The sequence below is a fragment of the Biomphalaria glabrata genome, chromosome 7, assembly GCF_947242115.1.
Source record: "Biomphalaria glabrata chromosome 7, xgBioGlab47.1, whole genome shotgun sequence".
In the NCBI taxonomy this organism is placed as follows: Eukaryota; Metazoa; Mollusca; class Gastropoda; family Planorbidae; genus Biomphalaria; species Biomphalaria glabrata.
In genome coordinates, this window is record NC_074717.1 from 45,122,849 (window position 1) to 45,148,646 (window position 25,798).

At 32.6% G+C, this 25,798-nt stretch overlaps 2 protein-coding genes across 4 annotated transcripts; both read right to left on the reverse strand.

The window, feature by feature from the left end:
• Positions 1–3,325: 3,325 nt before the first annotated feature.
• Positions 3,326–12,202, reverse strand: LOC106062754 (cyclin-D1-binding protein 1 homolog). Its single transcript, XM_056035594.1, has 11 exons — positions 12,072–12,202; positions 8,861–8,923; positions 8,582–8,661; positions 7,942–8,023; positions 7,552–7,651; positions 7,197–7,261; positions 6,959–7,035; positions 6,045–6,149; positions 4,020–4,208; positions 3,640–3,686; positions 3,326–3,512 (listed from the first exon to the last, which is right to left on the reverse strand). Exons 1-11 carry the CDS (start codon positions 12,160–12,162, stop codon positions 3,389–3,391), a joined length of 1,023 nt encoding a protein of 340 aa, XP_055891569.1. The 5' UTR covers positions 12,163–12,202; the 3' UTR covers positions 3,326–3,388.
• Positions 12,203–17,504: 5,302 nt separating this feature from the next.
• Positions 17,505–23,792, reverse strand: LOC106062748 (uncharacterized). Of its 3 annotated transcripts, none has more exons than XM_013221055.2 (5): positions 23,681–23,792; positions 22,303–22,522; positions 21,919–22,097; positions 20,060–20,195; positions 17,505–19,541 (listed from the first exon to the last, which is right to left on the reverse strand). In XM_013221055.2, the coding sequence occupies exons 2-5, from the start codon at positions 22,458–22,460 to the stop codon at positions 19,274–19,276; spliced, it is 741 nt and encodes a 246-aa protein (XP_013076509.2). In that variant the 5' UTR covers positions 22,461–22,522; positions 23,681–23,792; the 3' UTR covers positions 17,505–19,273. The 3 variants fall into 3 exon arrangements, with proteins under 3 accessions (XP_013076509.2, XP_013076508.2, XP_055892658.1); XM_013221054.2 differs by having other exon boundaries at positions 23,676–23,756; XM_056036683.1 differs by having other exon boundaries at positions 23,572–23,697.
• Between the last annotated feature and the right edge of the window lie 2,006 nt (positions 23,793–25,798).

A 25,798-nucleotide genomic window follows, 5' to 3' on the forward strand; every position in this document is an offset into this window, starting at 1 on the left:
TCAAGAAGCAATTAAAAAAGAACAATTATCAAATTTGATATTTTAATATTTACGTCCTAGATGCTTTAGTTTATCTATTTCTAACTTTGGTACTGTTTTCATTCTGACTAAAAAAAACTAAAACAAAAACTATAAACTTCTGTACACCACTAGGACATAGAGAACATGTCAAATTATTACCAACAAATAGTTTCATTTTTTAAAGGAAATAAAAATGTTTGTAAAATGTTTTACATGTTTCGGATGTTCCTTCAGAGTTGAAGATAGTTTACTTCCTAGAAATACTAGTACACAAGTCTCTGTCATGTTGACTGTGTTCATATACAATTAAACATTGTATTCAGTGACTGGTATTATCTATGGATTATATGTGTGTTGCATGCTGTCTCAGTATTAGTGAGTTTACATGTGTTAATGGCAGGTATGCATTTGTACTACTGTTGAAAAACATAGTTCACATTCCTATTCTGCAGTTGTGACTTATGAAGTACATTACCAAACAGATGAGCAATGCAATATGTGTCTAACACGTCTGGTCATAAATAAAATAGTATTTACAGAGTGGGAAGATAGTTAATTTCAATTATCATTTTGTAAAACAGTATTGAATATTTTTTTTATGATCGTCATGTTTAGATTATGTATAAAATATCAAATTAAGATCTGTGAATATGTGATATCAACCTATGATGCCAATGAAATGTCTTGTCTCTAAGGAAAAAAACAAAAAGTTGGCCAAATTATTAACTCTTTCTCTCCGTAATTATTTACCACATTCTGATGGAATCAAGGTTGGTATCGTCTGTTAGGAGACAAAGAGTTAAGAGTCATCTCATTTTAGTAAACAAGTTACTTGCATTTTGTTATGGTTCATGTCAATCTTGTACTATTGGTACAAATCACTTTTTAATTTATATTTTTTTTTTTTTGAATTATTGCAAGCTCTGCTGTAATACACTTCTTTTAACCTGTTGTTTTTTTTTTTTTTTTTTTTAATTTATTTTGCTTCTGAGCTGTAGGTTCAGTGTCATGGGAAATTGCATTGTGTTCTTTGACCCACTGCTAGACAGGGTAGTTTGTCATCCTTGGCTACTGAGGTAATAGGATCTGTCATAGGAGAGATCATTTGGGACATTCCATGAGGAGGACAAGTGTCTGCACTGCAGAAATTGTGAACGTTTCTGTTCCTTGTTTTACATCGGACACATTTTGTTCTTTCTCTACAGGGACTTAAGGTGTTCTATTTTATTGGGCATGTTTTATTTCTCTGCATTGCTTGGCCTGTTCTGCCCAAGGCTTATTGGTTGAGCCATTCTTCTTTCAAATTGCTGGTTAACCTTGGCTTCAAGATGTTGAATTGAAATGGTCTTTCATGTGTTCCTGCTGTTGAAAAATGTCTTCTTTTTCATTTCCGTACATAACTTTTATTCCCCCAGGATCCATCGTTGTGTGACTGTGATGTCAAAAGAAATCATTAAGTGGTGAATGAATTCAAGTTGTCAACTCATTTGTGCTAGAACTACTTCTAGTCAGTGCTTGGACGGCTGATACGAGTCCTTGAAGACATTAATAACTTATGGCGGTTGGGAAGGGGGGGGGGGTAATCTGTCCAAAAAAAATTTTTTTTTTCTACTTCCACTTTTGACTAAAGCTAGTACATATTCTTAAAGAGGATAGTTATTAACTATAATGAGGAACACGTCCAAGAATCAAATCTGTTCTATAGAATATTCCAATTCATTGGATTAAGTCACACTAGCTTAGAATTTTATCTGATTAGACATCTATTAGTGCTGAATGGTGTAAAATAATTTACATTTTGAACCATTTTCACTGAGTGCAGACATGAAACTCTTTTAACTGGTGTCCTTATGGCGGTTATTCAGTGTACACTTGTCTGTAAGAAGATTTGTTGTAGATTTTACAAAAAGCACTGCAGTGTTGAAAATTTATTCTTTGATTTTATGTTTGATCCTGTCTAGATTTGAAGAAGAGTGAAGTCTAACAGCATTCTTTTCTAGGTGACAAGTCTGTGCCTGGCATCAAAATTTGTTTTGAACTGGTTTATCTCAACATGAGGTGTTTTTTTTATTTCTGTCTGTCTGTAGGTTTTGTTACATTTACCTTTTCAACTGTTAAATCATTTAGTTGTGAAAGTAACCACCTTCTTTTGACTTTCCTAGAGGCCTGTTTATTTTTGAAGATACATAGTCAAGGCTTTCCCATTTTGGTCTTTAGTTTGTCACCCCCCACCCCTGCATTTTAAGTTTATGTTAAAAACTTAACACATAATCTGTAAAAAAAATTATTATTGTGGACAATCTTCCTTCAGATAATTAGGCCATGATCATCCTAGTTTGGAGTTCTTGTGAAATATTTTTGGTTAACAGAAGTCATGCTCATATCAATCTGGTTAAGTATTTTTTTAACACTTTTTTTTTTGTCTTAAATAAAATAAAAATGGAAAAAACTTATATTTTAAAACCAATATGATCAATATATGTTTTCAATGTAAACTTAATTTGGTCAGTTTGTTGATAACGTTTGTGTGAAATAAAACATGTCATACATGTGTAAGACCTTATTGACCACTGTACTAGTGTTGATTTAGTTTAACATGATTGTTGAATACTTTTGTTGTGTTCACTTTTCATGGTACTCTTTCTAAAATTTGAGAAATTCAACTTTGTCCAATCAGATTTGCAAAGAAGCATCACATTATAATCCACCTACTATACTTGAAACCATTGTAGCCTATGAGTGATTCATTTGATTTTCAGTTGTGTACATTTGCAGTCTCACATGTTGCTTGACATTTTGCAAAGTTCAATGTTAATTTATTTCTTGATTTTTCACAGTGCAATAAATGCAGTTCTGGAAAAAAAAAAAAAACACATTTTTAAATGCTGTGATAGTGAGTTTATGACTGTATTGCTGTAGTGTTTCTCAATCTGTGGGTTGGCAGCCTTCCCTAAGATAAAGAGTTGCATTTGTATTGACTTCTCCCCTACCGAGTAGCTGCAAACTTTATAGAGTCGAAAAGCTTCAGTTCACTATGTCAGCTTTGAAAAAATGTAAGACTACTTGTAATCTGATACTGGCTTTTAAGAAAAAAAAAAATCATAGGCTTAATAGTGGACTTGTTTATTTCTTAATAACTTTCTGCAGGTGGCTTCTAACCAGAAAGAAGAAAAAAAAAGCACTGTTAACACCCATTTTATCAGTGTCTTGTCAGTGATGGTACTGATTCAGGTTTATAAGTTTGTTTTTTATTCCTTACTAATATTTCCTTGACTTAAAAACAAAGAAACTACTTCACTGCAACAAAGTTTGGTAGAATACTTTATTTACATTCTCAGTCCATGGCTACATTTACTGCAAAAATATTTCAATCAACATTCTGATCTGTGGCAGGCGAACTATTTGATTTTAATTTATCTAAATTGTGATCACAGGCACGACTTAAAATGTCCAACCATTTTTCATCTTCATTTGTGGTCAAGTTGCTGTCCCTGTTAGATGAAGAGGAATTATAAAGAAAACTAATTAGTTACCAGAATAACTTAAAAATGTAATGTAGCCAGTAAAAAAAAAAAGTCAACTAAAAAAACTATTTAAAAACATTCTCTAAAAATCTACCTTAAAAATTTCAGTATGCTTCTGGTACTGTCAGACAAAACTGTGCCCTGCAAACAGTTAAAGATGAAATTTTTATAAAAAAAAAAATACTTCAAAAAAGAAAAAAAGAAGCTAAAATAGAAAAAGAACTGCTTAATTACTGCGTTTTCTCTCAAAACAGTAAGATTAATTTCCTTTTTTTATTAAAAAGAAATTAAAAATGTAAAAGAATCCTGCCAGAAAGATAGATGGAGTTAATATAAACTCTGGAGCCAAGTAATAGTTTATGATTGTTAAACATGGTTTGTGGTTGCAAATTAATATTTTTACATTACAGTAAATAAAAATGACAATGGATTTTCATAAACTTAGAGGTTGTATTAAATAAAGAACTTGCTTACATTACTAACAAATGTTGCATAATTCAAAGGGACATAAATAGCTGAAACAAAATCATCCACCAGACTGCTAACATCACAAGTCAATGCTGCCAACTCATCTAATGTATTGATGTCACCCTGAGTCTCGACGTTCCCACGCTTGTCAACACATTCTTGAGCTTTCTTCAGCACATTTTTCATTGTCTTCACCTGAGAGAGAGATTTAAAAAAAAAAGATGTTAACAGGAGCATACCATAATTGTCGGGCTCGTTTTTAAGCCTTAACTTGTTTGCCTGGGCCCCTGACATTAAAAAAAAATCAAAAGATAAGAAAGGAATAAGTAAAAGATAACAAAAATTCAACCCAACATGACAGTGCCGCATGGCAGCCTCAATACTGGTTCAATACAGTTACCAAAATGATACAGAAACAACACAGATAAAAGCTTGCCCACAGCTAGCTTTAGCACAAGCCCAAAACTTCCACCCCATCACTAGCTCCTGAGACACAAAAGACAAAACTATAGCAGTGAAACAACTGTGTAGTTGTAGTCAAGAATTCACATGTTCCCCTTAAGCAGGAGGTACACCAACTGTCACACAAGAAGTCGCCAATGAAACCAAGAATAGACATCTACCATAGCAGGGAAAAGACCAATCAAATATGAGACAATATAGTAACTAAGGTGCATTCTCAGATTGTGCACACAAAAAGAATTGGTGCATGAAAAAATGTAAGGTATGCACCACCAACACAATACTGGCTTGATAAACTATACATTTAGTTTTTATTTATGGATTTTTATTTTTTTTTTTACAAATTCCTATTAAGCTCTGTAATAATGATCTTGAATGGGTTTCTGATATAAATTTGATTCACTTATTTCAATTTTTTTTTTTTTACTAAATTTCCCCTTTTTAAAAAAAAAACAAGATATAAGCAATTAGTAAACATTTTTTTTTTAGAAAATAGATATTTTCAATATGTTTTGATTCATTTATTAAAATTATCGACCCTATTATATATGTGTTATAATAAATAAATTGTATAGACAACCACCAAAGCCATTGAGACCTTAACCTGTGTTATTTGTGGATGGAAATGTCTCTTGAGAATAGGGCTCCACAGTCACATGAAAAAGTGTTCTATGAAATGAAACTATCACTGAAGGATCTATAAACTAGTTTATCTTTTTTTTCTATTTCTCATACAAGTACTAGCTTTGTTTCTGTCAGCAAGCTAGGGACTAAAAGTAACTGAATTGAGTTTACTATAATTAATACCTGCCAATTTTTTATTTATTTTTATTTTATTTTTTTTACACACACTGGCCTTGCTTGTGTATTGAAATTTCTTGTGACTATACACACTTCACATTATAAAACTTTTGATTCTTTCTCTCTGTAATTATTCCCCATCTTTTAATACTCAATGTATTTTACTAACCTGTTGTGATTAAACTTCAAGAACTTTGTTTGTGATCAGAAAATGTTTTATTTGGTACAGAATTTAAAGGGGAATACATGCCCTTTATAGGTGAAACAAATTGATGTTTATAAAAGCAAAATGGAATGTTATTTAGCATAATGAAATTTAAAATAAAAACTAAGCTAAGTCAGGGTCCCATAAAATTTGACAAAAAAGTTTTGATTGTATGACCACATAAAGTAATAAAAGCAATAAAATAGTAGAAGACACTTAGAAAATAAATAAAGTACACAAATCTATCCGTACTTAATAGAGATGTTCTATACTCTGTTCTCATCTGACGAATTAAAAGAGATCCTTAAAAAAATATTTTAACATTCTACACTTATTCTTGTGTTAATTTAGTCTTTTTAGAGACTGAAAATTTACTAAGCCACTGGTTTTCTTGCCTGAGACACATTCCTTGTTCAAAAGATGCCTAGAAAGATTTTGCCCTCAATTTTGAAACAAAAAACATGTTTATCTTTTGTGTCTTTCTGAATATTAATAATAGGGTATGTAAGTTGTTTTTTTTTAGACACATGTGTTTTTCTATAAAACTTAGTATTACAACTTACAATTCCTGGGCAACTATTGACCACCCTCTTGTCTTGTTCTGACCAAGGTTCTGCTGGTGTCAAGTCTGTTTCAGTATCAACCTCCACTCCTTCATCACTACAAGCCTAAAGTCATAAAGAGAAGTATTTCAATGTCTTCAAACAATTATATATATATATATTCTTCTTCTTCTTCATCGTTCATGTTATGTTGGAGTGTTCATATGACTAAACCAATACATGAGATGAACTGCGCAGTGGTTTCCAAATCAGGGAGCTCTCCATATAGTTTTCTTTCTATTGGGGTGATTTGGGGCCAATGTCTTATACGGGCCTCTTGGTAGAGAGAGCAGTTTTGGAGGACGTGGTCGGCATTTTCTGGTGATACTCCACATGGGCAGATTTCACTGGTTCCAATTTTGAGCTTCCGGAACATGTGTTGTCGCATTCTGTTGTGTCCAGTCCTGAGTCGAAAGATTAGACGTTGGTCTTGTCGGGATAGCTTATAGTAAGCATCATCTTTCTTGTGATTTGGATGGGAGCTCGTCCATTTCTCATTTATTTTATCTACAATTAATTTCTTCATTTCTTCTGGATAGAGTGCAGAGTTTACTTGTGAGTTTGTTCTCCCACTCTTAAAATATATAATAATATATATATATAAGGCTTGTCTTCAAGTCCAAAGATTTTGTAGGAGTGCAGAATTCCACGTGGTTATGCAGTCCTAGCTGTAACCTAGATACAGGACTAAAACTATTGACTTGACAAATGTCAACTAGATTGAACAAAAACAACAGAAACCATTTTTAATACCGGTACTTAAAATGAAATAAATGTATAATGCAAGTTCAACAAACGATATGTCTTTGATAAGTTCTATTTGTTGATACTTATTAAACATATATTAGTATTACAATAATGAAATCTGTCTTCACCTCTTCTAACTCTTCCAGGGCATCATCAACAAGTTCGTATCTCTCTCGCAACTTATTGGCAACACACTCTTTATTATCTGAAGATTTAGCAGACAAACACCAAATAAATAAAACTTGTAATGAATTCAGGTCAAACATGAGTTCAGACAACAAAGGAATTTGATTGTTATAAATGAGTTTAGAGAAAACATGGAGTTAAGTAATATAAATGAGTTAAGAATACATTTTTCAAACTTACCTCTGATAAGTTCTAAACTGGCTGCTTCCCAGACACCCCCTGTCCACTGGATTCTTTCATCTCCCCTGCAGATATACACAAAAGTGTACAGATCATTGATGATATGTAGGTAAGTTGTACAAAAAAATATAATAATAATTGACAAATCAAAATTATTATTAAAATTTGTACAAATCAAAACCATAAGGCACCCCTAAGTAGGCTCCTTTCTACCACCCCCTATTTCTCTATATCACCTTCTCTTCTATGTTACTGTATTTTATTGCTTAAAGAAACTGGATCTTAAAAAAAACAAAGAGCAGATTACTGTCTTAAAATTAATCTTGAAAAATGCCCAATGAGTTAAGTTTCTTACTCTTTGGAATGAAAGCAGTCAGACAAAGTGGCAACAAATTTTTCTAAATGATCTAGAACATGAAGTACAGCTTGTTTGAAATGACAACGCAGAGTCACACCTGAAAGAAGACATTCAGAAATATGGACTCTTTCAGTTAGCCGAAGTTTGATATTTTAAATAGCATTGTAGTTGGAAAATATACCTAAGAAATCAATAACATTATACTCTTAACTAAAATACTATGTTAGGTAGTAAATATTTAAACTTAGGCAACTTATGTAAAAATAAAATAAGTTTCAATGCATGAAAAGTTTTAAATACAATATGTATATGAATTCTTTAATCCACCTGTTATGTAGTTAAACTACAAAGCCAGGGCTAATGTAACAAGAGACTTGTATGATCTACCTTGAGTCAGAGGCAATGTATAGTAGATTGACACCAACGCTAGCATAGTTTTTTCTAGCTCGTGAACCAAAGCCTCTGTGTTCTAGGATAGGAAATACAAGACAAAAATTTATACACATTTTAAGGAAATACAAGACAAAAGTTTATACACATTTTAAGGAAATACAAGACAAAAATTTATACACATTTTAAGGAATTACAAGGCAAAAGTTTATACACATTTTAAGGAATTACAAGGCAAAAGTTCATACACACATACACATTTTAAGGAAATACAAGACAAAAGTTTATACACATTTTAAGGAATTACAAGGCAAAAGTTTATACACATTTTAAGGAATTACAAGGCAAAAGTTTATACACATTTTAAGGAATTACAAGGCAAAAGTTCATACACACATACACATTTTAAGGAAATACAAGACAAAAGTTTATACACATTTTAAGGAATTACAAGGCAAAAGTTCATACACACATACACATTTTAAGGAAATACAAGACAAAAGTTTATACACATTTTAAGAGCAGGAAAGATGGACAAATGAAACGATTTCTTTTCTACTTGTATTCCACTTTTTTTGTGTTTGGATTTTACATTAAAACAAAAATGTATACAAGATGAAAAAAAAAATGGACTGACCTTGTTAGATGGAAAAGGTTTTTTAGAAAAAGCCAGAGATATTTTTGTTGTTTCCATTGATAAAACTTTAAAAACGGCAGCTGTTATGAGAGACAAAATACAAGAAATTTACAATAAAAATTTGAATTTATTAGAACTGTCAACGTGACCTTCTACTTTGCAGAGAATACAAACTTCACCATATTTTTTTATTATTTCTAAAGAAGTGTTACGCCATTGATATGTTGTTTTAAAAAAACAGCAAAACATATAACTCAATAAACACTAAACAGTACATACCAACATTATTCCAGTAAGTGTCTTTATTAAAATCAACAGAATCTTCTCGTGTGCAAGTACCTTCTGAAATAATTTAAGAAAACCAACATAAAACTTGAAAGCTTCACTTGCCTTCTATTTCCAAATACACCATCTAAACTTTATGACTGTGTGTATGCTCGTTTGTTTACATCAATTATGTAAAGGTCATTTGTTTCTATGGCTGACAGTTTATGAGCGTGTCATGTGGCCATCACAATGACCAGACTTTCCCCAACTAACACCAAGTACTCATTGGAGTTGGGTGGCCTTAGGAGCTTCCTAAAAATCCTGAAATTCAAAATTCCAGTCTTCATCTAGATTTGAACCCTAAGGCGCTAAGGCTAGGAAGCCATGGGCTTTACCACATAGCCAATATCCCCCTTACTTAGACTTAGGTCCTCCCGCGCCATTCGGTGCATTGGGTGGCAAGTTGTCTCCAAAAAGATCTGTCACTGGCAATGTCTGAAGCCTCCTCCCACCTGGTGTCCACTGTTCTAAGGTCCTCCATGAAGGTGTGATGCCAAGCTATACGAGGACGTCCCTGTTTGCGCTTTCCTCATATAGGCCTCCATGTCATTGCAACTCTTGGTATGTGTAGTTCATTTTGTCATAGAACATGTCCCACAAACCTCATGCGATGCTCTGTCACAACCTTGCTAAGTATTTGACATAGGATTTCCTTAACATAAGTGTAAACAAAATAAAATATGGTGCAAGCCAGTACCAGCATGGGCATTCTTCTGTTTGGGAAAGGTTAGGGGGGTAATACAACCTTACATAACCTTACATTTGAACTAAAACTGTCCGAATTGTATTATGAGGAAGTATCTGATTAGCACTTTTATGAAAGGACAGGGGCATCAGCAATCACTGACAATGTAAAAAAAAATATGACAGTAAAGAAAATTAATGACAGTAAATAGAGTTAGTGGCTCAACACTGCAAAGACTGAGCTTCATAGTCATCTCTATTATAATTTGTGCTAACATCGATTCAGACATTAAACCGAATCATATAATAATAATCTGATTTAGAATTTCTTAACTAGTGTTAATAGAGACTGAGAGGCTCAGCAGACTAATAAGTGACCCAATGCATTAGTCTTAAATAGAAGATCAACAGTTGTCTATAGAGTCTTAAATTTTAGTTATCATAAGAGTCTAATCTTGATATCAATAATAATTTACTATAGAATGTAGTCTAATTTAATGATTAAAAGAATCATAAAGGAATGATAGTGGTTGGCAGTTTCATATCAGCCAGTGTGATAGCCAGAAATGGTATCATTTTCTCCAATGAAATAGGTATTACATATAATCTTAGATATAGAGATGAAGCTAGGTGCTGAAACAAATGTGATACATACATATATTAAACATAAATGAATAGCAGCACCTGGGACCAAGTTTTTAAGAGAGAAAGTAGTGAATTAAATGCTATGAAAATAAGGGACTGCGCCTACCGAGGCTCGAACCAGTATAATCTTGCTATTAATTGATACATCTCTCTCTCTCTAGTATAAGTGTGCTCAGCTCAGCTGATATTGTTGGCCACAGATTTTTTCAATATCAGTAATTTTTTTCTTACTTTAAAAATGGTAGATCTTAAACACATGTACCGGAAACTCAAAATTGGAACCAGTGAAATCTGCCCATGTGGAGTATCACCAGAGAATGCCGACCAGGTCCTCTAAAACTGCTCTTTACCAGAGGCCTGTATAAGACATTGGCCCCAAATCACCCCAATAGAAAGAAAACTATATGGAGAGCTCCCTGATTTGGAAACCACTGCGCAGTTCATCTCATGTATTGGTCTAGTCATCTGAACACTCCAACATAACAATGAGAACGAAGAAGAAGAAGTAATTTTTTTCTTACTTTAAAAATGGTAGATCTTAAAATCTACTTATCTTATATTTGATGTGAGTGGAAATCTTTTATCTAATTCTCATTAATAATTGTAGATTTGATTACAAAATGATGGTATTTTGACATTTTTAATATACTATACTAATTATGGTAATTTTTACAGTTAAGTCCAGTTTCTAGATTGAGTCTAGATCTACATCTAAAAATCTAGTTGACGGCTAGACTAGTACAAGTTAGATCTAGATTTATTTAGATCTATGAGCATGTTAAGTTTCACTTGGCTATCATAGTCAACGATCATGTCTACTAGATATGCAGTGTATTGTGTTCTAAGTCTAAGGCACTCTGTGGACTTGGTACACTGTTGAGTCACATTTTACATAGACTTAAACTAGTATCTATAGTACTGGGTATAGAATGCCATTAGAATTAAACCATGAATATCATAGACTAAAATACCTAGGTATACCTAAATGAAAATCAAAAACTATTATGGAATCCCCATATTTATTGATTTAACTTAAACTATTAAAAAATCAAACAAAGCATCTATAATCTATCTATAGATAGGGTTTATTAAAAGACATTTCTACAAATCAAAAAATGTTATTTAACCTTGGTTAGGACAATAAAAGAATATGCATCCTCTGTTTGGTACCCTCAACTCAAGAAAACATTAAGTTTAGAAACTAGAGTAAAAAAGACAAAATAGAGTAGTGAGATATATAACATTCACATTTGATTGGAGTAAACACCTTTATAGCCTTGACTCAGACTTGAGTAAAATCACTAAATTTAGAAAGTTAAAAGTGCTAGGGCTAGCGGCTAGGGCAGGGTGGCTAGGTGAACTTTACTTTGTAACTTTGTCACTTGGACTTGAAAACTAAAGTCAAAGTGTCTAAAGTCTAGACGTCTTACTTAGTAGTAGTAGTAGTAGTAAGTAGTACTAGTACTACTAGTAGTAGAGACTATACTATTATAGTAGATCTAATGATTAGATTCTAATCCACTTCACTACTTGTAGTTGTCTTTCTTTCAAATTGATAAATTTTAGAATCTATCTAAAATTCTAATTGAAAAGAATTAATTAAATTCATAAATTCAAATTGAAATTGGGTTTGCCACTGGCACTTCACTGTCTTCAGAAGTTCAGTCAATTCGCTTTAATTCAGTCACCAGTCACAGTCCAGTGGTCTGACTCAGACTCAGTGGACTTCACTTCTTTGGTCTTTTTAGGACGCCCCTGTTTCCACCCAACTCTAGATTTAGATCTACTCAATAAACATTTTAATCAATGGTTTTGTAAAAAAAATAATTAATACCGTTTATTTGGGCAGATACAAGCTGAATGTGGTTTTGTAATGTTTTAAATATATCGTCATGTTGTAAAACAACAATGTTGTTGGAAGCCATGTTTAGTTATTCTTCTTCCAAGAAATTAAGAAAAGGTGTAAAAAGAAGGTCAAGGTAGCAGTTGGTGTACTTTTCTGCCCTTTTAGCCTTTTACTTTTACAATAAATTACAATAACGTCAATACAGACATTTTTTTCTTTTAAAGTGCCCTTTTTTTAAAAAAATAAATTAGATCTACATAATTCCAATTTAAGAGCAGCCTATTTTTGTACCTGAAACTATCTAGCATTGTTGAATAGTTGACTATTACATCTAGACCCGGCCGGCCTTATAGGAATAGGCAAACTTCGCACAGTACTTAAAAACATTTTGAGAAAATATTGCGAAACTTGGATCAGATCTCAAACATAGAACACTATGACTCTATGTTTACTAGTCTAACTCTACTACAAAAATTGCGATGTATGAATTTCAGTTATTTGTCTATTTAGATATAGATGGACATGTTTTTAATAAATTGCGTAATTTTATATATTTATTTTTATTTAGGCTATTTATTTATTTTTGGTGTTTTTAAATTATATATATATATATATATATAAATTTTATTCGAAGCCACCAAATTCAACTACAAGGCCGGCCTGTTATGTTCTCCTTCAATCACGAAGCAACTATGGACCATATCATAGAAATGAGATGGAATAATGCCTGGGGCCTGGGTATTAAGCTACGGTCGGAAAGAAGTCTCCCTCACATCCAACTGCAAGTGCCAGGGCGTAGCTTTGTGTGGTGCAAGTTTTTCCCTCGAGGTTGACTCCTGAAGCCTATCTTATAACTGGGAATAGTTGCAAGAGTTTTGAATTCAGTTTTCCAACCTCTAGCCATTCAATACTAACGAACCCTTCCAGAAGCTTACTGGTTAAGACGCCAGTTACTCGCCTTTGCCCCTTCTGTCAGTGAAAACAGTTCCGCCGAGTTCAATATTAGAGTCACACGTGAAGGCCAGGAGTTGGACTGGTTGTAAGAGGTTATTTAAGACGTATGCCATTAGGAAGCCTTTTATAGGTAGTGGAGTTCGGAGTGCTTATATCCATTTTCACTTCCGGCAATGACCACCTTGCGGAACTACTATCGAATGCACTATCAAATAGAGAGTGGAGTGAAATACCATCCTTTGACTTGCCAAACGCACGGAATGAGAGCATCGAAAAGATTATATCAAAGAGCATTGATGCAAAGACACATCTTTGCTTTATTCTAATATGTATGTTGAGGCTTTCTGAGCAAGCACGATTAAACTGCCACTGTGCCCAGTATGTTGTCATGGAAGGACTTCATTCTACTTAATCGTTTTGGCGCACTCTACTTTGTGCAGGATTTTATAAGAGACCATCTCTGCTGACACGGTCGAAATTTTTGGTGAGATTGATGTACAGTTAAGACATTCTTTAATCTCTGCACATTACCTGTAACTGTTGTAAGGAGAAAACTATGTCAGTTGTGGATCTCTGGGAGCGAAGGCCACATTTGGGATTCTGGGTAAACATGTTCTGCAAGTCTCTACAGCCGCGGTAACATCATGCGAGCGAAAAACTTGCCCACGATACTGGGAAGTATTTGTGTAGTCCTGGCTGAAAGATTCTGCCAACTGAATCTGAGGAGCTCATCTTTCTCACATTGAAGTGGAATGCTCCTTGGTTGGTATGATGGGGTATTCCAGGGGTTTGCATCTTTTTTTTTCCGGCAGTAAATTAATCTCGCAGCATATTACATACAACGGAGTGATCAGTGTCACAGTCTGCGCTAAAATTGGGCCGATGATTAGGTCTAATAGGTGACAATGTTTGGAACGAGTTAGTTGCCATGATGCCGTCACTTGTGCTGCGGTTTGCTCTTAAAGAATGTATTATATTGGTGATGCAGAGGAAGTGTAGGGAACAGTACTCAAGTAACCTTTTCCATTTTCATTTAATTTACCAACACCAAAATGTCCAATACAACTGTTCCACGAGGTGTCAGAACCAACGCATGCATTGAAGTCATAAGCAGGGGTCCGGGCCATAAATGGCTAGCCGTATGATGACAATGATGTGCATCTAATTGTAGGCCTACTTCTAAAAAAATGTAAAGTTTGATCAAATATGCCTGGGTTTTGGCCTAAGTAATCTATTCTATTTCTATTTACAATATTTATAATAAAATGCCAACTTTAATGAGGAAAACAAATGCTGTCAAGATGGTTTCATAGCTCAGCAAAGCATCTTTGAATGACATTGTTTTTGTTTCTGTGTCCACATTCAAGCCGATGTTTCTTTTCGATTTTTCCAAGCACTAGAAGATAACTGACCTTTAGAAAGACAACTCTTTGCGTGAGAGCGACCCTAAGACTTTTTAGATCCGCATATAACCACCACCGTGTTTCTTCTATTGTATTTAGTCGTTAGTGATAAGGATCTATCGTCAACTTTCCGCAACACCCATTAGGCTAAGTGCGTAAGAATATCTCAGGAAACAGCACTGCCATTCAATAATCACAAGAAATTGTAACGCTTGTTGTTTCTGTTACCAGGATGTTCAGGATATGTGGGTAGCACATAAGCTACAGTTTTAAGGAGGCGATTTTGATAATTATGCTAAAAATCCAGAACAATTTCCTTACATGTTTGCTGCATCGTCCAACGCACCTTTTCTCGCGGTTCACAAATGAGATTGGACCAAAAGCGCTCTGAGCTTGCTATAAGCATGAAAGTAGCGCTATATAAAAGGTATAATAATAATAATATTGTAGGCCTATGGTGTAGTGTGTCAGCCAGCACTCCTTCGGATACCTTATCATTGACTATAACGTACCACGAATCACAAAAGAGCATTGATCTTTGCATCGGATATCTTGGGTAGTGTCAATCCACAGCGAAAACATTGCCACGTCATTAAGGCTCCTAACTTCTCTGCCTTTAAACATGACATGTACCATAGAATAGTAGCACTAAAAGGTACCAAGGCTATTAATAGAAGAAGGGGAAGAAAATAGGACAAAACATATACAAGCTTAGACCAGGACTCGAACCACTGACCCCTACTGGCGCCATCACCTAGCAGCGACCAGGTACAAAATTAACATCCACTCACGGTACGCCATCCTGCTCTCTAAAAAAGCGTTCAAACTAGTAGGCCTATAGCTATTTTGGTCCCGCATCGCCAAGTGATTACACCTCCTCCAGAGCCCGCCCACTTTCTTATCCATAATAATCCCCACAAACAATTCTATATTTAGGGTTAACACATATCCGAACCCTAATCAGCTCGCTTTCTAAAATCATGGTTGGCATACAGTGTTGTTGTTTTTTTTTTGTTTTGACATCATCAACTAATAAGTGGCATCATACTGACCATTCTTCCTCATTTTCCATTGATTGGCCTGGTTAAGAGATGATCAAACTATCATATTGGTCAATTTTATAAGAGAGATTCTAAAGTAGACTTTTAAGCTAGGTGCTTTCGTTATATTTTTTAAAAGTAATTTATGTGACAACACTACTTTGTGGTTCCTTGATCAGGGGCGTAGCTAGGAATTTCCCATCGTTTGGGAGGCCCTGCATTTTGCATATTTAATGTAAAAAAAAACACTCATTTTGGGAGCCCGAGATGATTTTAAATTCTCCCCCCTCCTCCCCCACCCTAGTTACGCCACTGGGTCCTTTAGTCCTGAAGCTGGCCTGACCATATCAAGGTGTTAATAATCTTATCTTTAAGAAAAGAGTTAAAATTAAGAGCTCTGAAAATACATCAACTAGATTCTACCACAGATAGCTCTATATCACAGTGTGGCTATCATGCTTAGTTGTCGTTTGATTACTTCTTATAAAGAGTTAATATTTTTACATCAATTTTGAATATTTTTTTTTATCAACAAGATCATTGAAAGGAAAATGAGATCCTCCTTTTTGAAAAATATACTAGCAAACATCTTAGCAGACACTTACCCATTTTTAATAGAAATAAAATAAAACGGTATATATACGAAGCAGCAAAATAAAATAGACGTGCACTGTATAAGCCAGTTTGTTCACGGTTATGAAAAGTAAAAATTGATTGATTAATCTTATTTCCAATACAATCTGGATGGCTGCATGGTCATGCGGTGTGCGCTTATATAACTGTCATTGAAGGTCATTGGTTCGAACTCTACCCGCTGTCATCCCCCATCATCTTGCTAGGACTAGGAAGTTATAATGTTCAGAATCTCAAGTAACATCTGGAACAAGTAACAAAATTAAAAAAATAAAAAAAAAAATTAAAAAAAAACAATAATGCCATACGTTTTTGATGATAACATTTTTTAGTCTGTAATTTCTGGCCAGTTTTTTTTTTCCTGATTGAGTATTATGAATATCCTTTTCACAAAAAAAAAAAAAAAAAAAAAAAGCTCTGATATGCAGAGTAACATTGATAAATTTCAGGTGTGCAACAAATCGCATATTGCATGATTTCTTATCATATATTTCTTATTGCTAAATTTAAGTACTATGACTTTCAAGATATCTTAAAGTGTTGAGAGTACGGTAGAGTCCAGTGATTCACAAACTTTTTCTTTACCAGAACACTTTGCACATTCTGAGTATTTAGCAGAACACTTTGCTTATTTTTTTTATGAGAGATTTATTCACGTGGTGGTCTTCTAGTTAATTGTACCAGTAGTTGGTGGAACACTAATTCAGGCCTCATGGAACACTGGAGTTTCGCAGAACACAGTTTGGGAAACACATATAGGGCCTATAGTCAAAGTGTTAAAGCGCTTTCGCGGTGATGAGTACTTGAAATATAAACCAACTCAAATGGAGGTAACACCGAACTCAATGCTGGAACATGAACACCGACGAAAGGCCAACAATTGATAAAGGGAGACGACGCTAGTGTTGATCAACAAACACTTTAATACTCAAGAAGGGAACTGTCGAATGTCATCTATTACTACCGTCTATCTAATGCTACTTATTCCTAGTGTGATAAAAAAAAAAGCGTCTTGTTCATAGCGTCTCCTAGAGTGTTCTGTCTTTTTAAGAAACTTCACGTCATCGTCGCTAAGTAAAATTCCCCCCCCTATTCCCGAAACAAATAACTAATTCCTAATTGTCTCATAACAAAAGACTGCTTTTTTTAAAGTTGAAGTCACTATTTTATTTTGCATCTGTTAACCATCAACTTCTTTTCTTTATTTATTTCTCTTAATCTTTAAGCCCTTTGTTTAATCATCACAATGTGTCAGCATTTTTATATTCAAATTAACATTAATATTTTTTTTAAAGAAATGACTAAATAAATAATGCATTACAAAGACATTGTCAACTCAACAGAACTATATGTTTTCTTCTGTACCAATAAAAAAAGAAGAATTAATGAGCTTGAATTTATACATTTTAATCACTGACATAAACATGTAAAAGCCAAAGAATGGACACAAATGAATATTAAGGAAATTCTAAGAATAACAAGGAAAATCATGAAACACAAAATTAACATCATTTAATTTACATACTTTTTGGTAATTGCAAAATAAAACAACAACAAATCTGGACTATGCACATCATAGATTTTTTTTGATCAATATGGGATTAGTTCAATTTATTACAGTGAGAAAGATTACATTATTCTTGTCTGGACAAGCTTAAAAAGAAAAATCAGAGGTCCGGCACAGTTCATTTCAGACATATGAAACTCTCCAACATTATAATGAGAACGCAGAAGAATTTATGAATTGTTGAAATCATTTGGATGCTCATATCAACAAATTTCAGTAGATAAACTCATCATTAACTTGTATGGCACAAGGAATTCAACTATTTACAAATGTGACTTTTATTTTTCCTTAAATGAACTTTATGTCTGTGTAACTGACTTAAAAATGAAAAGTTTATTTTTGTTTAGGAAAGATCATCAGTTATATTCTAGTCTAGTGAAAACATTTGGTGACATAACTTTTCAACCTTAAATATATTAAGCAGAACTAAAAAATGTCAAAAGATATCTGACAATGTATAATAATAAATAACATAATAGAAATAATAAATAAATAAATAATAAAAATAGAAATATAATAGATAAGGGCTCTTGAACTTTCAAAAAGTTATAGGCCTTAAAAATGTGTATGGATAGTAAGCTTTGAATGTCACAAAGAAATCTATTGAACATCATATAATAATAATTATCTTATTATATAATGTTATATATATCACCTATGCTAGATTTTAATCAGTTAAATATAGATTACTAAATAAGTAAGCTTATATGCATGGTTCAACAGTTTCATGTAGATACAATTATTCTAGATGTAGTAAAAAAAACAACCTTATGGTCTACAAATGCAAGGGAGGTTAGGAAAGAGAAAATGATTACAACAATTTTTAATCACACTTAATTTCTTTCCTCTCTTTACAACACTGTAATATTTGCATATACCATTTTTTGTTTGTTAAAGTTTGGGTGATCTTAAGGTGCCTCTGCCATGTTTGAAGTAAAATCTCAATTTCTGTGTACAGGGGTACAAAAAGTAGTTTTAAACTTTGCAGTGAAAAATTGATTAGATTGAGGATAAGAATATTATTATAGCTTTTATATAGCGCTACTTTCATGCTTATAGCATGCTCAGAGCGCTTTTGGTCCAATCTCATTTGTGGACCAGTGGGGGGAGGGAGTATCTAGGAGTTGGTTTTCCGTGCTGCCTTTAGGCGCTCAGTAAACGCAACTTTGCCAGAGTCGGGTGTCGAACCTCGAGCCCCCTTCTAGGTAGCCAAGACAAGCCAAGTTCAAGCGCACTTAGCCTCTCGACCACGAATAAGTGATCATAGCTTTACCAGATTTTTATGAGCTCATATTAGTTTTGTTAGTGTGTGAATATATATACATAGAGGCCCCTATATAAGGAATAAAATACCAGGGTGTTTCTTCTGGAGGGGAAAACATGTTCTATAAATATCACAACCTATTACATATACAATCTAATTGATAATGCCATTAAAACTTTGAGAATTCTAAAAACATTGTTAAAAATTATGTTTTCATCTATAATAATTTAACATTTTTTTATTGGCTAAACCACTATAGGTTAAATAAACTGCATTAGTTTAAAAACAAACAATTAGCTTTTAGCCTATAATTAAGAAGTGAAAGTCTGTTAAAGTTTTGAAGAGAGATGTTTAATGTCTGCATCATCTGACATTTGTAATATCTCACTGTAAACATTTTCTTTCATTTTAGAAAGACTGTCTCGAGGGAATCCATTTTTACCAGAAAAGCTCTTTAATACACGGATTGATTCAGTGATTAATAGGTTAGATGAGGTCATTGCCATGACCATGCCAGCATTGAAGGCATCCTCTGCTGTGTAACGATGACCAAGAACTAATGCCTGGGATACATTCCGTCCAGTTCCTAGTTTTTCCCTGTTCAAATTTAAAAAGGAAAACATTCAACTTATTTAAAACTATATCTACCAAAAATCTACAAGTTATTTCCCTTATTTGATATCAAACAAAATAATTAATAACCAATATTTAATTGACTAATTGAGTATTTTGTTTATTGATTCATGTTTTGTTTGGTACAATAAATACTTGTTTAAAGTCTCAACTTGATCAGAGTATGCCTGAAGGAGAAATAGCATTAACAATTATTGAAGGGGACTATACCCAACACATTTAGCCATATTTGTAAATACTGAAGTATTAGTTTCCATTGAGCTATTAAACAAAATAATTAATTAGCAGTAATTAATTGTCTATTTGGTTAAATTTTTTTATTGCTTCATGTCTTGTCTATATCAATGAATAATTGTGCGAAGTTTCAACTTGATCCGAGAATGGGTGTTGGAGAAATAATGTGTACACACTTTTTACCAGACAGACAGTGAGTTGATATAAACTTTGTATAAAAAAAAAAAAGTAAAAAAAAAAATGACTACCTTAACATAGCTAGAAGAAATGGAGTGAAATGTAAATTTATGAACACTTCATTAAAACTCAGCCAACCTCTTTCTGTTTTCATTGTACGAAGATCATGGGCAAAGGCAAATACAGCTCCCCCAGCAAAGGCATGACCTAAAAAAATATGTTTTATAAATCAAGTAAAACATTTCAGGGGGAAGAAATGCATCAATGTAGGTTATGGGCCATTGGCATGTACAAAGTCTAATAAAATATTTGAATGTCATAAAAAATACAACAACTAAAAAATGCTATGTGTGATTTTTATATTGAATTAATGGAATTAATTATATATGTTTTTATTATATGTTTACAAGTGCATTAAAATATTTATAGATATATATTTATTATTTATAGGCTAGGGGACTTAATCCCTATGATATGGGCATCATTGAAACAAGATTTCCAAACTGATATAGCTGATATATGATATGTATAGCTTGTATAATGCAAAATAAGTGAAAACTTATAATGCTGCGAAGGAAGAATCTTTATTTTATTTTATTTTTTAAAATGATCAAACAATGCATTATACTAGATGGATGGATGGATAGGATACATATATAGAGGGTGGCCCAAAAGTAGGTTTACAGTTATCATATAGCAGGGAATCATATCACCAAGTACAAAATTAACAATACATAATAAAATAAATTACAATAAGCAAGGAAAAAGCTGTTTACGTAAGTTGGATTTATACTCTGAGGAATGTTTTATAATGGTATTACTAAGCAAGTAACATCATCCATATAAAATATAGTTTAATAATTGTAAACTTACTGTAAATGGATGGTGTACAGATAGATTTAAAATTACATCTATACATACATAAAATAAGTTTCTTATAAATACATAAATTTATTTAACAATGCGTGGATGGCCCAAGAATAATGGAAACAAGTTGGCAAAACTGATTCCTACTTATAAATAATGTAGAAAAGAATTTAGCTTTTTCTTTTTGGTATTTTGTTATATTGTTGTAATATAATAAAGAATATCTGTATAAGTTGTTTATAGAATATTTGTACAAGTTGTTTAAAGAATATTTGTACAAGTTGTTTAAAGAATATTTGTACAAGTTGTTTATAGAATATTTGTACAATTTGTCTATAAAATATTTGTACAAGTTGTTTATAGAATATTTGTACAGGTTGTTTCCTATTTGTACAAGTTGTTTATGTGCCAAACTAATTTCTTTATAAGAACCTAAAAAAATGTTTTGTTTTATTGACATGTTGTAACTTGCTTTTACCTTTTCTTTTCAGAAACAAGGTGGTGAGCATGTCAACATTGGAAGTGTTGGGCGACTAACGTTGACTTTCACAACTTCCTATCCTCCCAGTCTTGTTCTTTTAGTACACTAAAAAAATTAGTACATGCCAGTCATCACCTTCGTCTTTCTCTTTTTCCATTGACATAACATTGTGGGCATTTTTTAAATTTTTCAATGGCTGTTTGTCCAAGCTGTTTGGCTTTGAAATTGGTAAACAAATCTTTAAATAGTCTGATAATATTTGCAGATTTCTTCATTTAATATAGCATTTTTTGTATGAAATGTTTAGAAGTTTATGCAAATATGTAATGTTTTTTATGCCCTCCAAATATGTTCAGACATTCAGGATATAGGTTCATTGAACACAACTAAATATCCTTGCAAACAAATTTGACTTTTGTTTCATGAGACATCATTGTATCACATCAATGGTGTCTATTTCATTCAACAACTGAAGTTTACATTTGTTCTCACCAAGTTTAAGGAAGTGACATTTCTTATGGCATGTTTTGCCAACTTTGATTCCATGAGCCATTCCAATATATAAAATTTGAATCAACAAACCATTTATTGCAGCTAGAGTTGGAAGTGGAAAGGAAAGTAGACGTTTAATACACCTGTTCAAAGTTGATCGGAACTCTAAACCATCTTCTGGGGTAATGTTTGCCAACCATTCTAAGTCTAGACCATTACCATAAAACTTGCCAACTCCTGTTGTAATAAGTCCTTTACAAGACTCATACCTGTAAAACATGAAAATAACATGTTTTTAAAAAGAATACACATACAAACTTTTTATGTAAGCAATTACAATTAATTATTTCCCAAACAAAGCCAGAGAAAAACTCTGTACATAGAATCTTTTTTTAAAAGGCATATACAAACTCATATAAAAATTACAGACTATGTCAAAAATAAAGGCAAGTATAAGATATTCTGAATAAGTACCTTTCTACATCATCCAACAAGCTATTAAATGTAGTTAAAAATTCCAAGTTGAGTCTATTTTCTCCTCTGTCAATGACAATAATTGCAATGTCATGAGAGAAATACAAAGAGAATCCATTCACTTGTTTGATTGCAGTGTGAAGATGAGCTGTACTCATTATTTACTCCTTTAAACTTGTACTCACAGAGATATGACTTGTTAAACTTGTACTCACAATGACTGGTTAAAATACAAAAAAGAATAAATGATAGGAACATAATTGCGTGTTTACTGATTGAAAAAAAAAATGTGACGAATTTGTTACTCAATTTTAATTTATCAGCAAAGAAAACTTAGTGTTTCGCAATAAATCAAGTCAGAATAAAAGCTGACATAATATAAAACGCGTAGGATGTAAATGTCTTTTCTTTTCAAATAACATCCATAATTTATCCATAATCCATAATTTATAAGATAACAAAATAAAGGCTCTCTCGATAGTACAATAGATGATAGTCGATCCTCAAATCTAGATCTATCTTATTAGACCTAGGCCTATGTATATATCCATGCTATGACTAGTATGACACTATATATGTCAAAAGTATGTATGCTCAAATTCAATATAACTAATTTTAAAAAGAAAAATTTTTGCTCAGTTAGTTATTATAGTATAGTATAGTATAACAATATATTAGCTTAATTAAATACTCGTAGTGCATAATGTTAATTCTCAGGTTTTCAATATTATTATGAATGATAATTATGGAAATTTGCATTATCATGTCCACATAGTCTGTTTCTTGTCTTATATATTACAGACGTTACTTCAAAAAAAGAAGATAACTACGTCTTTCAAATTTCATGTGTCAATCTAGTCATGCTTGTTAATCAATGACTTAAACTCTGCTAAGTCGTTGGTTTTCCCTCTGATTCAGGCAACCCATTCCATTTTCTAATATAGCTATACTATAGGCATAGGGAAAAACAGAGCAGGCCTACTTGTACAAATTTGTTCTGGCTATGGAATAACAAATGTGCCTCTATCTTTGTGTCTTTCTGAGTATGTCATTATTGTTAAATTGTATACAAGTTTTACTTCAATACTTTGATTTAATACCCAATCCCCCAATGCCAATACTGCCCAATGCCAATGGGTCAAAGTCAATGCCAGCTAATGGCCCAATAACAATTAATTACTAATAATTATAATACTATTTCTATAATTTATGATTTATCTATTATAATTATAACTAGATCATCTAGAATCTTGATCATAGTAGATCTACTTTCTATCGCCTATTTTATAGATCTAGCTGTACTCCTGGACAGATTTATGATATAGGCTGTAAACGTAATGTTAATGCCTGTAATAAGTAGGCTTAATAGAAACCTAACAGATTCCAGAGGTAGCATCTAGCCACTCATAGTGTGAAAACATACAAATGCGAACTTTAATCTTTAACCTATGACCTTCAATGGCTATTGGCGAATCTAGGGTGACAACTTCAAAATTGTTTTCGAGAAAAAAAAAAAAGTAAGAATGATAGGGCTACGAATTCTAAATTGCCGATTCTAAATTTAAATAGATCTATAAGAGCTACATCTAATATTTAGAAATGGATCGATATCTATCTAGATCTAGAAATGTAATTTAAAAAAATTTAACGCGATTTATTATTATTTTAGAAACTTAATTTAGGCTACCGCAATCAGAGAATTTCCGAAAAAAAACAACAACATAAGTATAAGCATATATTTAGGAAAGTTTGTGTGGAAACACAAACTCAAAGTGGCCCCCGAAGTGGTCTACCCAGGCGGGTTAAAAGGCAGGTTTCAATATTTTCAGAAATAATATCAGAATAAAATTCTATCAATGGCTAATGACAGAGAAGAATGGAGAAGGAAGGTTGACAGATCTTGTGTGGTGCCCCAACGTCCAGCAGTGAAAGAGAAGGTGAAGTTAGATGTGAACCTGGTCTAACTGATGTCATATAATGATTAGCTAATTGATCTGTTTTGTAAAGGGTCAATCTGTTATTCAAAGTCTCAATGGGAAAAAAAAAAAAAAAAAAAAAAAAAAAAAAATGTCCGTAAAAAAAAAAAATTCCCTTAGTTAAGTGTTCCATTATAGTGTAAAGTCTTAGCAGTTCACGCGATAATAAGAAAAACTACTTAATTATTGTTTTTAATTATCTTCCACTATATGCATAGCTACTAAATAGATTTTTTCTCTTTCAAGAAAAGTAAAATTTTTTTTTTTTGTAAATGTAGTAGCCTAGTTGGTACAATAGAACTTATTTAACTTAGCAATAGGCCCTACAATTGTAAACTTTTTTTTTTTTAAAAAAAATTTAAAACCGTTTGCATAAATTTGTAAAAATATGGTAAATAGTAATCTCCCTTACTAAATAGCCTCCCGTATTTGTTACTATAATATTAATAGTGAATAGTTGTAAAAATGGTGTATTTTTGTGAAAAAAAACTGCTGGCATAGTTGATTTTAAAAATTAATTTTTTTGCTTTCAGAACAGAAAAAAAGTAGCCGTTACATCAGATTTTTGAAAGGTCTAAAATATCAAGATGTCGGATTTTCCATATCTTTTGTATAGTTTACGGGACGGACGGACGGACAGACAGACCACACAAAACTAATAGCGTCTATTCCCCTTTCGGGGCCGCAAAAAACAGTATTTGGGCTACTTATTTTAGTACTTACATACATTCGTTTATAAACCCTCCCCAACACTGCTATGAAATATTACAATATAACGTCTGTTTTAAACTTTTAAAACGTTCATACAGTGAAATACATTGCACATCGGATGCACAAAAAAGTTTGTTAATTATAGGTTTTCTGCCATGTATTAGAATCGGCAATAAGATTAAAAGAAGACAAAATAAAAACACATTGTTACTGAGGAATTCAATTAATCATTAAAAGTTGGGTTTAAAAAAAAAAAAGGCGAACAAAAATCGATTTGAAAAAAAAAATTGTATTCAGACAGCTAAATTCTATTTCCTATTGAAAAAAAAAAAAGAAGTAAAGTACCCTTTACAGACATTGCGATTTATAAGGCAGATGATGTAAAGGCCATCTGTTTCTGTAGCCCACGGTTAACGAGGGTGCCATATGTGACCAGCACAACGACCAACTATCTTCCTTAGAACCACTTTTAGTTGCCTGTTTGTTGTTTTCAGTAAGTGAAAGTCTAATGCTTCCTTGACATTGAAATTATTTTGTGCTATAAATGAAAGAGCTTAGAAGATTGGATTCCGCAGTGCTAAAAAGTGCAAAGAGATTTTCTTATGCCGTAAAAAAACATAGTTTATCAACACTTCCTTTGTTTTGTACATCGGATACACCAAAAAGCAAGCTATTTATAGTTTTTTTCCGCCACGTATGAAAATCTTTAATTGAGCGTGTATATTTAAACGCTATATATAGTGTGTGGCCATTTCGGGGGGAAACAGAAAATGAAATACAAAAATTGCGATGATTCGCGTATTGCCTCG

Excerpts from the sequence above, each read along its gene's own strand:
- LOC106062748 (XM_013221055.2), bottom strand. The coding sequence starts at position 22,460 with ATGAGTACAGCTCATCTTCACACTGCAATCAAACAAGTGAATGGATTC. Across the intron at positions 20,196-21,918 it reads AACTCTAGCTGCAATAAATG|GTCATGCCTTTGCTGGGGGA; the intron begins GTTTGTTGATTC and ends ATATTTTTTTAG. Across the intron at positions 19,542-20,059 it reads TTTCTTCTAGCTATGTTAAG|GGAAAAACTAGGAACTGGAC; the intron begins GTAGTCATTTTT and ends AAATTTGAACAG.
- LOC106062754 (XM_056035594.1), bottom strand. The coding sequence starts at position 12,162 with ATGGCTTCCAACAACATTGTTGTTTTACAACATGACGATATATTTAAA. Across the intron at positions 8,662-8,860 it reads CACTTACTGGAATAATGTTG|CTGCCGTTTTTAAAGTTTTA; the intron begins GTATGTACTGTT and ends CTCTCATAACAG. Across the intron at positions 7,262-7,551 it reads GACTGCTTTCATTCCAAAGA|GGGAGATGAAAGAATCCAGT; the intron begins GTAAGAAACTTA and ends GTATATCTGCAG.